A 14,918-nucleotide genomic window follows, 5' to 3' on the forward strand; every position below is an offset into this window, starting at 1 on the left:
GATCGGAAAAGCCGCGGTTTGCCTTTGAGCCGGAACAAGATGGCTGCGTTGACCGGCGCCGGGCCTCCGAGCGGACCAATTGGTTGCCTCGAGCGAGACGTTGGCGTTTGAAATTAGCCAATGGCAGTCACACGCTGGAGCTTCCTCTCCGCCTCTTCTCGCCCAGCCCACGAGTACTCGGAGGAAAGCGAGGAGGTGGTGGCGGCGGCCAGCAGCGGCTAAGTTGCTTCGAGGGGAATCCAAGGTAGCAGGGACGACGCGACGGGACGCTGGGGTGGATTCTTGGGGGACATCCCAGGTCCGGAGCCGGCAGAGCCATCCACGGGAACCCGTTTGGCTTCCATCCCTCTTGCTTTATTTTAGGAGCGTCCAGGGCGGTAGGCCCGGCGGAGGGGCCGGGGTGCGGGAGCCCGGGGAGGGTTAGGGGTGCCCCGGCGCGGGCGGGGCAAGTTGGGGCGCCTGGAAGGGGCGGCGGTGGGTGTGGGGGGGAGGTGAGTCCTGATTGCGGCGGGCGCGCTGATGATGCGCAGGCGCAGACTCGTTCTCTAGGTCCCTACCCCCCGCTAGGCAGCCCCCCCCGCGCCCGTAAGGAACCCCCAGTCCGTGAAGCCCCCCTGAATGCTCGATCTGCCGTCGGCCCAGCACCCCATCCTGGACCCTTGGGGACTGACTGGTCGCTTGTTCCGTAGATGACCGGTTCTAACGAGTTCAAACTGAACCAGCCACCCGAGGACGGCATTTCCTCGGTGAAGTTCAGCCCCAACACTTCCCAGTTCCTCCTGGTCTCGTCCTGGGACACGTCGGTGCGCCTCTACGACGTGCCGGCCAACTCCATGCGGCTCAAGTACCAGCACACCGGCGCCGTCCTGGACTGTGCCTTCTACGTAGGTGTCCTCAGTTCGCGCACCTGCCCGCTTTGTTTCAGGATGTCCTGTGTTGGGAGCGTCCTTACACTGGTGTGGGGCAGAAGCTTCTGTCGGTGGTGGTTTGGATAGCACTGCAGATTTTCCCGAACACGGATCTTGAGACAAATACAGTTTTTTGGGGGGAGGGGCTGGGGTTATGCAGATGTCTAGATGTCAAAAAGAGTAACCTTGCAAACTCTGTGGATATATGACATTTGTATTTGAAATTTGCAACAGGACGGTAAAATTTGGTTGCCCTTATCAAAAGGAAGGTGTTTTTTGTTTTTGTTTTTGTTTTTGTTTTTAAAGCTAGGACATAGGAATACTTACGTGCTCTCAGCCAGTGTGGTGAATAATCCTTCCTTAATTTGCTGATGTTAATTTTGGTGACCAGTTATTTGCTGTATTTTGTGTGTGCGTGTGTGTGTGTGTGAGCCCAGTGTACATCAACCTGAGCATAAAGTGAACAGTTGGCTGTAGAAACAGGATTTTGAAATTCTTTACAAAGGTCTGTAACTTTTGAATGACTTGAAACTTTTTTTTTTGTTAGGATCCAACACATGCTTGGAGTGGAGGATTAGACCATCAGTTGAAAATGCATGATTTGAACACTGATCAAGGTAATATGCCACATTTTTACCAGTTTATTGTTTTCTCAGCTAGGGTACTGAAGTGTAAATGTTTATTTAAGAAGAGTGGTTTTGCTTAATTTCCGAGTGTTTACAAGTAAAAGTGGCTTAAGTTTAGGACTTTTTGTTTAAATGATAACCGTTAAATTACTGAACACAAAATACTATCCATGTACTTTTTCAGTAAATTCATTTCCATGTAGATCACCACTCTAGGTGTTTACATGAAGTTACCCTTAAGTGTTCGACCCTTACCTGTCCTCAGAAGTGGACTGGATGCCATAGTAATCTACTGCTCATTAAAATTTTGCAGGACAGTGCTGATGTCTGAGTGTTCTTTTTTCAGAAGCTTATTTAGTTCAGACTGAAGGATGATAGGTTTTTAAAAATTTGATGTTATAAAATAGCCAGTCCTGGCCAGCTGCTGTACTTCTGCTTGTGTGATGATTTAGCGTAGAATATGCTTCAGTTGCATTTATTGAATGAATAAGAAGATGACACATTTTTTTTTTCCACTTAATTTCTTCGAGGCCCGGATAGGAAATGTCTTAACCAATTTTTTATGTTGACTTTGGAGCAGAGCAGAAATGGAATGGAACTCAAATGAATAGAACCTCTTGGAGCATTAAAAAGAATGCATATATTAGGTATAGATGTGCTTGAAGCAGTTGGCAAGGCACGAAGATAGGACTAGCTGAGGATGAGCTGGACAGTTGGAGGATGAAAAGAAGATGAACACAATATTTTGTCAAAAAATAACTCAGGAGAGGTTATTTCAGGAAAGTCACTTTGTCATGTAATTTAGAACTGCATAACTACTTGGTTTTGTTAGCTTATTTCGTATAGTAAGTTAGCTTGTGGGTTTGGGTCCTATTTGTTGGAAAATTTAGGAGGAAAAAAACCACAGAAATACAAAGATTTTTGACATGGAGACCATAGTTAAGGGAATTAGCTGTTTACTCTCAGGAGGTCATTGTTGAACTATATGAGGTCCTCTTTTTTCTTGTTTAAGTGATATAGCAGGAACACAAGGAGGGGGACTGGGAGAGGGAGAGGCAGGCATTGAGCAGTCAGCCCCATGTGGGTCTCTATCCCAGGGCCCTGGGATCATGATCTGAGCTGAAGGTAGTCATGTAATGACTGAGCCACCCAGGCACCCCTTAAATGATATATTTTTTAAATAGGTAGTTTTCCCGTTTGAGGATCAGGACCACATACTGTTCTTTGTCATACCCTTAGCACATGACATAGATTTGGCACATACTAGACATTTAGGAAATGTTCGTTGAATGAATGGGTGAGATAGTGTGAAGAGTTGAAATTGAAAGGAAAGAGATTGCCTTTTGGAAATCTGACCCACGGTGAAAACCAGGAGAACTTGTCATAAGACTCTTCTGCCTTCCTTATCCCCCAGCTCTCAGATATCCTGTTAGACCACATAAACAAGTTTCTTATAAACATTAGCTTTAATGCAGTAAATTTTATCCAGATCCAGAAGACCAGAGTTCTCTACTCATTGTTTCATTCAGCAGGTATTTTGAGTACCTACTACGTATCAGAACCTGCAGTAGATAAAGTCAGAACTATAGAGTTGAATAAGGCTTCTGATTTTAAGGAGTCTAGAATCATTGTAAGGAAAAAACCCAGATATGCCACAAATTTAATATAATGTGAAATTCAGGTCAGCCTTTGGTAGGGACCATGTTAGTGAATCAAACTATGTGTTATAAGGTGAACAGAAAGGGATGGGTGACAGTTTGTAGTCATGGAGAAATTTTTTTGTATGCAGGCATTTTCATTGAGTTGGTGGAAGCAGATTCATTACAGTTTAATGAGTGTTTTCTTCTATTGTTCACTTGAGGAATCTTTGTTTAGTGGAGATAATGAAGCCGGGTAATTTTTTTTTTCCTTTTCCCTCTTGTAGAAAATCTCGTCGGAACCCATGATGCCCCTATCAGATGTGTTGAATATTGCCCAGAAGTGAATGTGATGGTGACAGGGAGTTGGGATCAGACAGTTAAACTGTGGGATCCCAGAACTCCTTGTAATGCGGGGACCTTCTCTCAGCCCGAAAAGGTAGGCTCTTGACATTCATAATAGGAATTTTAATCTTTGGGGTGATTTGATTTGATACATGGTTGGTGAGTATGGTGTTGAATTTGAAGGTTAATTAAGAGTTGATGAGGGGTGCCCCGCTGGCTCAGTTGGTAGAGAACATGACTCTTGATCTTGGAATTAGGAGTTTGAGCCCCACATGGATGAGGCCTAGAGATTAGTTTTAAGAAGTTGGTTTTTTTTTTTGAAGAGAGGGATTGGATTTTGGTATTTGGGTGAACTTCTTTTTCTGTTTGTTATCATCTCTGTACTGGATAGTAGTAGCTTTTAAATAAACCCACTGCTCTGTATGGTTACTGTATTGTTAATGCTTTAAATCCCAGGACCGAGAAGCAACTCCGTGCCTTTTGAGAGAAGTCATTTAGCAAAGACTTTTGGATTGCCTTAAACTGGGTTTGACGTGCCCAGACCAGGAAGTGGGACAGAGCATCACTCATTTTCACTTACCACCTGAGGTTTCATTGGAGTGGACTGTTAAGAGGGTGGAGTGGGTTATCGCTTGAAGTTAGTGAGAAAGGTATTCTATATTCCCTGGGTTTTGTCATTTATTAATTTATTTTTAATGTTGGCAGATGTTGTTTGAAGGCTCTCCTGAAGAAAGCTTTTTAAAACCCAAACTTTGTGTTGTTCTAACCTTTTGATCTGTACAATGAAAGTGTAATTGAGCTTTGTTGCTGTATCCTCATCAGACTTTATCAGGTGGTAGTTAATTTTAAAGATTGATTGTTTTAGCAGTTTAAAGGTATCCTTCACTCCAGTCTATTTCCTTAGTGTAAATATACTATTCAGTTCCTGTTAGCCATCATTATATACTGTAGTGCATCCAAAGAGCCATTATTTCTGTCACATCACAGTCGAATCTACTCCTGGCAAGACCTTTGTTCAGAATAAAATAATTGCATTGTTTCTAGTTTTGATTTATGGTTTTATGTAACATGTTAAGAGCTGTGATAAATTGCTGACAGAATATCGTATAATGGACAGCCACACTGAATCAAGCTGCTTATTGGTTCAGCAAGGTTCATTATGTCACTTTTTTTAATACTTTCTTTGATAAATGTATACACCTAGTCACTGGCATGACAGTGGTTTCACATGATTTACGATCAGTGGGGATAGAAAGCCCTGTTAGAAGCTTGTGTGTCACCTGTATAGTGAAGATTTAAGATAAAATTCCCAGTCTGATTGTACTGTTATAAATCGATCTCTTTCTGGATTCTGTTTTTAAAGTTTGCCATCTCACTGTCGTAGGTTAATTTCTGTTTTTCTGCAAACACTGTGTTTTCCTGAATAAAGTGCAGTAGACCTTGCCTTTCTCTTATTTATATCTGCTTATGGTGACCTACTGTTGTGAATCTTCTTAATTCCTCGTATTTCCCTTAGTCAAATTAGTTGTTGAATTTTAAGGTTAGAAATCTGAGACTCTTGGATTGTTGTATTGTTAAACCTAACTTGGTATTTTGGGGTGGTGGTATAGAGTTAACACATTAGTAATTACTAACCTTGCGGTTCAGTGACTGAATGTTAAAGAGATATCTTAGCAGGCCATGGGCTCTCTTCATTTTTTAATAGTGATTCTTCAGGTTTTAAAATATTAAATCAGATTAAATTAGAGTTAGTTCTTAGTTGAAAGTAGCAACCAGAGTACAATTTTATGCCTGAAGTCTAGATTTAAAAAAAAAAAAACATTATTTAACATGATCAGGAAAACATATTTTCCTGAATTTTCATGAATTCGCTATTTGCATTTGACATAATTTGAAAGCAAACCACTTGAAATACTTGCAGGAAATTCTGTGATTTATTGTAAAGGAATTTTATGGAAATTTAAAAAATACTGTAAAAAGGGCATTATATGGGGAAAATAAATGCATTTAAAGGAGAAAATGCTTTTTAAATTTTCACTAAAGATGAACTTTGTCTTGAGTGTTTAGTAGGATGTCAGGGAACAAGAATGTGCTTTGTCACATGCCAGACCACTGTTCTTGTCTTTTAATTTTGAGTACATGTGCCACCAACAGCAACTAAGCAGCTAATTAATGATGGCTCCTTCATTCTTCTTGGAAAGGCCTATTTATTCACTGTGACAGCTAGAAAATCAAGATTTTTAGAGTTACAACGGGAGATTTTTTTAAAAGGGCAGTCATAGAAAAATAATTTGGAAAATTATTATTTTGTGAAAAGCTAGAAGCCTGTTGAGAGGTATCTTGAATTGTTATTTGGCTTTATTATCTCCTCTTTGAGTAGTTTTTATACTTTCATGTTGTTAACTAAATGAAGCAAGAAGGCTAGAAAACTAGCTTAATAATTGAATTTGTTTTAGTAACCAAGAGAATTAAGTCTTCAAAAGTGTTTTTGCAGAATTAATTAGAATGTATATTATATGATCCATGGCTAAGTAGTAAGAATATTTCAGGTTGGTAGTTTTGTGCACATTACTTGGTTTATGTAACTGTAGCATTTAAAATTTAATAGCTGTGTTTGCGAATCTGATTAGCTAACTTTTTTACGGTTTCACAATTAGTAGACTTCTTTGGGGGACAGAATGGCCTGTTCAGGCAGGTGGATGGATTTTAGTAAGATTTGGTCTTTCTTGAAAGGTGTACACCCTCTCAGTGTCTGGAGACCGGCTGATTGTGGGCACTGCAGGCCGCAGAGTGCTGGTGTGGGACTTACGGAACATGGGCTACGTGCAGCAGCGCCGGGAGTCCAGCCTCAAGTACCAGACTCGCTGCATCCGGGCATTTCCCAACAAGCAGGTACTGACCTGTCCCCAACCCCCCTACCCCCCCTCCTGTTTGCGAATTTGAAAATAAGAGGATCTCATCTCATTGGTCACTGCCTTTTAAAGCTTTGCTTTTTCAAAAATGTTTGGGGACTGATTTAGAATTTACTGTAAGTTACATTTCCAACAGCCCTGTGTTACAGAGCAGTTTCAGAAACACCCAGTTTCAGAGAAGATCTCGATGTTCAGAGGGGTTAAGTAATCTACCAGTGGTTTGACTGGAGGCCTTCCGATTCCCTCGGTCCGGTATGCTTGACAGGTGGACGGTAATCAGGGAGCAGTTCGCACGTATTTCAATTTACCAAACCAGTGAACTTAGATTTAAATCTGGAAATACAGGATTATGGAATTTGCTGTTCTCTCTCTCTTTTTTTTTTTTTTTTTGCCTCTTTGTAACTCTGATACTAAGAGAGTTCTTTAGCTGGTCTGACAGCAGAACTTGGATTTTTTTTTTTTTTTTTTTTTAAGAGAAGATAATAATCCTTATGTAATGACTACCTCTTCAAACACAGGGTGGGTTCCCCTCCTCGTCATCACTACTGAACAAGACTGCCCTGTTTATTAGTGAGCCCCTCTCCCCTGAAATCCTTAGAAGTTTGAAGGAGAGTTGGTGGTGGGATCAGCTGCAGTAAGAATTTTATGAGAGGAGACGTCCTTAAAAACAGCAGATACCTTTGAAATCTTACACTCTTCTTAAGTGGTTGACAAGCTGGATGCAGTTATGTCAGTTACTCTCTTGGCCCTTTATCTCAAAGGGCTGGTACCTCAAATGGTGATCACAGTTCTTTTTCTCAGGAAATTGTGAATTTCCGTTGAAGATAAGACATTGCAATTATGTGACTTAAAGATTTGACTATGTGATTATAAGATATCCTTGCATTTATAAATCTTATTTTTATTTTATTTATTTATTTATTTTAAAGATTTTAAATCTTATTTTTATGTCTTAAGTCTGAAACTTTGTTAGAACATGTTTCTAGTTGGTGATGGAAGCTTAAGATTTCACTGATATGTTTTTTTCTCCCTAAGTAGTTTTTGGGGAATAATTCTTCTTCATACCTTCAGAATTTAAAAAATAAATGAAATCTAGGGTTCATATTTATCGTATCTCTTAGTTTCTTTGACATGTCATTTCAAGGGAAGGTGAGAAAGGTTTTAAACAGTAAACCACTTTGAACATCGTTGAAAATCTGTGTTTGTGTGTGAACTCAGCTTGCTGTAGTTACATGCAAGAGGCAGAATGACTGAGGTGGAAGACTGGTGTTCTAGTTGATTTGGATCGTGGATAATCCCCCCCACCCCTCAAAGGACACACAGTTTTGTTTTGTTTTGTTTTTGAGATTTTATTTATTTACTTGACACAGAGATACAGCAGGAGAGGGAACACAAGCAGGGGGGTGGAAGAGGGAGAAGCAGGCTTCCTGCTGAGCAGGGAGCCTGATGTGGGGCTCGATCCTAGGACCCTGGGATCATGACCTGAGCTGAAGGCAGATGCTTAACAACTGAGCCACCCAGCCACGCCCCAGGACACATAGTTCTTAAGAGTTGTTAGAGGTGAAGAGGCACAGAGCACAGCAGATTATATCCAAGTGATGGAACAAGTTTGAGCCCCGTCTGGACAAGACAACAAACAAATGATACTGAAGCACTTGAAAATTCTTGTCTAGATGTGACAGAATTACTAGATGTGATAGCCTTATTTTTCTTTTTTTATAGAACAGGTATAAATGTTAAACTCTTGGCCCGGTCATAGCTATGTCAGTGCAGTTTAAAACCTGTACCTGGTTAAAACCTGGCTGTACTTAGCTTTCATTTCTGAAATAATCCTTTTTAATGTGGATTGAAGTTGGGAATTAGTGCCTTGTTTTGGGGAGCTGGAGTCACCAGGTTTGTCCTTCTCTGGTTCCTTCTTGGCAGGGCTATGTATTAAGCTCCATAGAAGGCCGAGTGGCAGTTGAGTATTTGGACCCAAGCCCTGAGGTGCAGAAGAAGAAGTACGCCTTCAAGTGTCACAGACTGAAGGAGAACAACATCGAGCAGATCTACCCGGTCAATGCCATTTCCTTTCACAACATCCACAACACATTTGCTACAGGTACACAGTGTGGCATGTGTGCCTACGTCCCATCATTGCGATAATGATTTTGCTTTATTTTATATCTGTTAAATTAATTGTAGAGAGAGAAGGTGGTGAGGGGTAGAGGGAAGGGAGTGGGGCGGGAGAGAATCCTAAGCAGACTCCACACTGAGCGCAGAGCCCACCCATGGGGCTTAGTCTCCCAACCCTGAGATCATGATCTGAGCCAAAATCCGGAGTCAGATGCCCAACTGACTGAGCCACCCAGCAACCCGACAGTTTTGCTGTAATTGAACACTAGACAGTTCAACTTAGAGTTTTGAAAAAAAAATTAGGCTTGCTTTTTCTGATACATAGGGAGTAAAAATTTTACATGATCTTCTGGGGAAAATGTAACTTCTCTGACCTTAGAAATTAACCATGAAGGGTAATAGTTTTTTTCTGTACGTGGGTTTTTTTTTTTTAAAGGATTTTATTTATTTGTTTGATAGTGATCACAAGTAGGCAGAGAGGCAGGCAGAGGGGGAAGCAGGCTCCCTGCTGAGCAGAGAGCCCGACTCAGGGCTCAGTTCCAGGACCCTGAGATCATGACCTGAGCCGAAGGCAAAGGCTTAACCCACTGAGCCACCCAGGCACCCCTGTACCTGGTTTTAAGAACCATTTTACCTCTTTTGAAATGACTTGCAGGTGGCTCTGATGGATTTGTAAACATTTGGGACCCATTTAACAAGAAGCGGCTGTGCCAGTTCCACCGGTACCCCACCAGCATTGCGTCTCTGGCCTTCAGTAACGACGGGACCACGCTCGCAATAGCATCGTCGTATATGTATGAAATGGATGACACAGAGCATCCCGAAGATGGTATCTTCATTCGCCAAGTGACAGATGCAGAAACAAAACCCAAGTGAGTATGCTTCACCTGTATTTGAGCCTTTTCTCGCATTCAACCCAGGATTTATTAATTTTTCTAAATTCATGAATAGCATTGTTGATGCCTGCTCGATATTACAGCTGACTGTAGGGTTGGAGTTGATTTTATCTTGTTCTCCCAAGCTTTCAATATCCGTAGGTTGATAGACGTCTGATGGATAAAATTGTGCCTAGTTGTTTGGTAGAGAAGAATGTCAAACCCTCATTCTTCTTGAATAGGCACTATTATTTGAGTCTCTGGAGTTATTACCAGCTCATTGCTTCAAAATTAAGTTGAGGAATTCAAGAATAATTTATTTTAGCAAATTCTATTTAAGATATTTAAGAATTTGAACTGCCAAAAATCTTTCCTCTCCACAGAGGTTGTTTCTTTAATATTTACACAAAGCGAATGACCTTCAGGTCTTACTGAAAACCCAGAGTAATATGGCCTTGCCTGGAATAGCAAATTTCCGTAGTTTTGAAATTTTCATAGCTGTCTTTGGCTTTTGGTTGTAACTGTTGACAGGGACGGACGATTTACATTTTTTTGGTACCAACAGGGCAAAGCTCTTTACTTAATTACCTGCACTAGGCCTGAGGGAAAACTGATACTTAGGCTCTTGTTAAACCGTAAAATACCTTACCCCCCGGGGGTCTTTGTCCCTGTTCTCTGTCCCTCTCTACCCAGGCCTCAGTAAATACGGAATTACTGAACGTTTTCAGGATTCTTCTACTTGTCTGAGTTAAAATGGTTTAACACCCTTGCTAAATTGGTTGAGTCCCTAAAAGGGGGCAGAGTAGTAAATATTCAATTACATGCATACTTTTACAGGTTTGATTTTAGCAAAGACTTAGCATGTGAAAGCCTGTTGGATAAAGGGCTGTGTTTGCTTATAATCTCTCACTTTTGTGTTTCTTGTCCTGGCCGGCCATTTTGATCTCATGCTGTTCTTTTTTCTTTTGAACTTGTAGGTCACCATGTACTTGACAAGATTTCATTTACTTAAGTGCCATGTTGATGATAATAAAACAATTCGTACTCCCCAATGGTGGATTTATTACTATTAACAAAGAAACCAGGGAAATATATTAATTTTAATATTATAAGAACCTGAAAATAATGGAAAAGAGGTTTTTATTGATTTTTTTTTTTTTTTAAATGAGCACTCTTAAGTGCATGAGATGGTTGATGGTTTGTTGCATTAAAGGTATTCTGGGCAAGCGAAATTGGAGGGCAGTGACCGCACTTTTGAGAATCAGTTTTGACCTTGGTAATTTTTGTTTCCACTGTGGAAATACATGTTTGTAAATAAATATAGGTAATAAAAATCCTTTTGCATTCTTTCTGGACCTTAAATGGTGGAGGAACAGGCTCTTGAGCCATTTGTTTCTTTTGCTGGTTGTAGTTGCTAATTCGAAAGCTGCTTCAGACCACCTCATGAGGAGGTTAATCTACAATTAAACAGTATTTCCTCTTGGCCGCCCATTATGTTCCGAAGCAGATGGGTCATCGTTTCCTGGGCTGTTCCACAAAGCAAGGTTAAGGTTAGACTCCTGGGAATCAGCTAGTTTTCAATCTTATTAGGGTGCAGAAGGAAAACTAATAAGAAAACCTCCTAACTTCATTTTGTGACTGTAAACAATTATTTATTAGCAAACAATTGATCCCAGAAGGGCAAATTGTTTGAGTCAGTAATGAGCTGAGAAAAGACAGAGCATATCTGTATTTGGAAAAATAATTGTAACGTAATTGCAGTACATTTAGACAGGCATCTATTTGGACCTGTTTCTATCTCTAAATGAATTTTTGGAAACATTAACGAGGTTTACATATTTCTCTGACATTTATATAGTTCTCATGTCCATTGCAGTTGCCCAGCCGCTGGTGATTAAGGTTAAAAAGAAAAAATTATAGTGAGAATGAGATTCACTTTAATGTAATGCCCTGAAGCAGAACACCGAACTTAGCTTGGTCTGTTCTAGCTAGTTCCAAATAGTATTTCTGTGATCAGACTTTGGTGTTTTATTTATACTATTTGCAAATGTATGTTTTTGAATGGGCTTTGGACCCTTACTGAAATTTACACATTACGTGTTTTTTTTTTTTTTTTTTTTTAATTCTTTTGATACAGAGAAAGTCTTGCTTTTATTTTGTAAGCATTTCAGTGAAAACTTAGTGTTAAGTGTGAACCCATCTTTTGAAATGTATTTTCTTCATTGCAGGTCCACCTAATCATCTCGTGAAAGTGGTTTCTCTATGGCAAGCTTTGTTTTGCTTCCTACAAATACATACTCATCCCCTAAGGGATGCGTTGTAGTCATTGTGGACACCTTATTTAGTATGTGGATTTCTCTGTTCTCTGTCTTAAAAAAACTTGTCTGTGTGCCCTTCCATGCTGACTTTGTGTAGGATGAGGAGTCTTTGTGTCCTTGGGTGATAGTCTGAAGAATTTTTTTTACCCCCAGAAAGCCCAGTTGCTGTTTCAGAGCAGCTTGAGCTCTTTTTGTAAAATAATCTAACCCTGTTATTGCCGTGCTGTCTAATAAATCAGAGATTCAGAACCCTTAAATGTTGGATGTTTTTAAATGTTGGTAATTAATGTAATTTACTTCATAAAAAGGCTTCTGTAAAGCAAAACTCGTTTCATCAAGGGCCTGGTAGGGATGACATTTTACCTTTAAGTCCACACGGCCTCGTTTAATTACGTCTGTTTTTGTGTACGTTGGGGATTCAGTCCTGGCTAAAGTGATCTGTTGGAGTTCTGCCATTTCCCTCATGCCCTCATGCTGGATCAGCAGGGGCCTTGAGCCAACTGTTCAGCTTCGCAGGGTGGGCACAGACAGGGTGGCAGCTGACGGGCAGGGCACCCTTCGGCCTGTCTCTCCTGCGCTGGTGTAGTAGGGGTCCTGCGGCTTCCCCGTCCGTGGGCCGGTGCAGTCATCATACGCGCCTGCACAGAGCCGGGTGACGGACCTGTCTGTACTTCTCCATCAAACGCTAAATCAAAATGAAGCCCTTGGGATGGTAAATAATGTAACAGCCAGAGACTAACTGATGGCATTGGTGCTGGAGTGTGATTATGTGCTTTTCAGACTCCTAACCACTTGGTTGAGGACAAAGCATAAATTTAAAACATTGTTGAACTGAAAGGGAATTACTATGGTGGTGTAAAAGGTGACTAAAATTAAAGCAATGTTGGGGACCTGTTTTGAGGTCGTGGTGTGGGAGGGCTGATTCTGCACTTCTATCTGCATGTCCTCGTTCTCTTGAAACTGGATGTGTCTCAACCTGAAGGTGTCTCCTGGCCTCCCTTGTGGACCTGTTAACCTGCTTGCTCTCCTTCACGATTTGCGTGTTTAGGATTACAGCCACCTTTCCCCCCAGACGACCCAGGGGTAAAAACCTTAGTGTTCTCCTTGATTTCCTTTGTCCATATCCTGTTCAGTGTTTTTAAGTGTCTTTTCTGATGATTTTTCTTTCTACTGCCCATCTCCCACTGCTACTCACCCGTCTGGGATGTGCAGCAGCCTTGGGGCTCTGCCCCGAGTTCTGCATCTGCTGGAACAGTGACTTTCAGACTTTTAGCTGTGATCCAAGTAGGAAATACACTTGGACTGAAGTCCAGATCACACAGAGGTCAATTCAGTATGTGTAATAGAGATAAATTTCATGAAGTATTCCTTGTTCTTTGTACCTATGATGTATCTGTTTGGTTTTTTCTTTTTTCTTTTCTTTTTTTTTTTTTTTTTTAAAGAAATGCTGGTTTTGGTTCCCTGAACTGATTTTATAACACGTGCCTTGCCACCTCTAATTTGAGAAGGCTGCTCTATGCCACGTAAGACTTTAAAAACAGTTGCTCTGTTTCTCATGCTGTGCTTGGCATTGTCTGGGGCACCCCACTGCTCATAGATATCCCTGAATCACTTTTACAAGAAGGTCTGTGCCCAGAGCCTGCAGATAACCCTGGAAGCCACTGCTGACTGTCCAGGTGCTCTTGGAAGAATGGGGCGGGGCTGACCACGAGGGACTCTGACAAGTAGATGGATATGTGGGGGTAGCAATACCTGGTTTGAGTTCTGTGTAGAAACTTCAGGGTACATCTGCAACTCCTCTGTTCTGGGGAAAATCCAGGCCCGATTGGACCAGGGCCAGACTTTGAAATTTGCCTTTGGCATTCAAGCCCTTTATTGTTTTGGTTCTGTTCTCTGTCGAAGAGGTCTGTCCTGAGTTTGGCTGTGCATGAATCTCTTCGGTGAAAAAGGATGGCAAGGTCAAAGAAGATCTCTTCTCCAGGGGGAGGAGGCTCCGTGCCCCTTGTCCCACGAGGAGCTTGAAGAATTCCACCGGTAGAGACAAGCCTGTGAATTTGGTTAAACCTGGTTTGCTCAAAGGCCTTTGCCCCGAGCCTCTCCTCGTTGTCCGCATTCGCTTGTTCCCAGACCCTCCTCACCCCTCAGCCCGAACACTGCGCTGCTTACCATTTCCCGGAGAAAACAGGGTTCTGGACTCGGAGTGCTGTTTGCTTTACTGTTGCTCAGATCGTGCCGGCTACCGGATTTCACAGACCGCTCGGCCTTTTCCTTTTCCTAAATTGCTTTTTCAGTTTTAATTAGAACCTGCAAGGTCCTGTTCAGGATTCCCTTGGCCACAGAGCCTTCCGACCTTACTGCAGCTCACGAGAGTATAGCCTTCCTCAAAGCTTGCGTGGAGCACCTCCTGTTTATATCGGCTTTAACATATACTGCCTGGTATTTTAACATTTTTGTGTGTGCAGACCTTGCTCCCTTGTCCCATTCCATCAAAAGCAGGGACCACATCTTTTTGTACACTCTGGCGCGTGAGCATTGGTCCGCTTTGATATTGCTGGATGATAGAGGTGATCTCTTTTTCAAAAGCAATTTTCAGTATAATTTTTGTTTTGTTTTTTAAGATTGATTTATTTTAGAGAGAGCGCAAACAGCAGGAGGGGCAGAGGGAGACTCTCCAGCAGACTCCCTGCTGCGCGCAGAGCCCGGATGGCAATGGCGGGGGTTCAGTCTCCCCCCCCCCCCCCCCCCGAGATCACGACCCGAGACGAAATCAAGAGCCAGATGCTCAGCCAGCTGAGTCACCAGGCGCCCATCAATACAGTGTTGAAATAGTGTCCAGTGTGGACACGTGACCTTCGGCTATGTTAATTCAATAAGCATTTAGTAACTGTTACAGAATTCATATAACCTGTTCATTGTAGAAATGTTGAGATAACAACATGCAAAAAATGAGTTGTTGTATCACACAATCCTACAGTAGGAGATAACATTTCGGTTATCCAAAATCCATCCTTCAGAATTTTCTGTGGGTAACCAGTTTTGTTAACCACATCAAAAGACGAAAAGCCTTGGGGAACATACTTGGAGATTTATGGATGGTGTGCTGTGTGGTACATGCCAGATGTCCTCGTGGCGTTTACTCTGAGGAGGTAGCCTAGGTGTACTTTGAAGTAATGGGTGGCTGG

At 41.8% G+C, this 14,918-nt stretch overlaps 1 protein-coding gene across 3 annotated transcripts; it reads left to right on the top strand.

Annotated features, from left to right (window-relative positions):
* BUB3 (BUB3 mitotic checkpoint protein) lies at positions 1–11,993 on the top strand. Of its 3 annotated transcripts, none has more exons than XM_082721507.1 (8): positions 1–244; positions 690–884; positions 1,456–1,525; positions 3,459–3,610; positions 6,250–6,408; positions 8,352–8,529; positions 9,199–9,415; positions 10,396–11,993. In XM_082721507.1, the coding sequence occupies exons 2-8, from the start codon at positions 690–692 to the stop codon at positions 10,409–10,411; spliced, it is 987 nt and encodes a 328-aa protein (XP_082577633.1). In that variant the 5' UTR covers positions 1–244; the 3' UTR covers positions 10,412–11,993. The 3 variants fall into 3 exon arrangements, with proteins under 3 accessions (XP_082577633.1, XP_082577634.1, XP_082577635.1); XM_082721508.1 differs by having other exon boundaries at positions 164–298; XM_082721509.1 differs by having other exon boundaries at positions 172–377.
* Positions 11,994–14,918: the final 2,925 nt, after the last annotated feature.

This window comes from Mustela nivalis (assembly GCF_964662115.1).
Source record: "Mustela nivalis genome assembly, chromosome: 2".
Classification (NCBI taxonomy): domain Eukaryota; kingdom Metazoa; phylum Chordata; class Mammalia; order Carnivora; family Mustelidae; genus Mustela; species Mustela nivalis.

Coding starts and splice junctions, on each gene's coding strand:
- BUB3 (XM_082721507.1), top strand. CDS start 690: ATGACCGGTTCTAACGAGTTCAAACTGAACCAGCCACCCGAGGACGGC. Junction 3,611..6,249: donor CCTTCTCTCAGCCCGAAAAG/GTAGGCTCTTGA, acceptor CTTTCTTGAAAG/GTGTACACCCTCTCAGTGTC. Junction 6,409..8,351: donor GGGCATTTCCCAACAAGCAG/GTACTGACCTGT, acceptor CCTTCTTGGCAG/GGCTATGTATTAAGCTCCAT.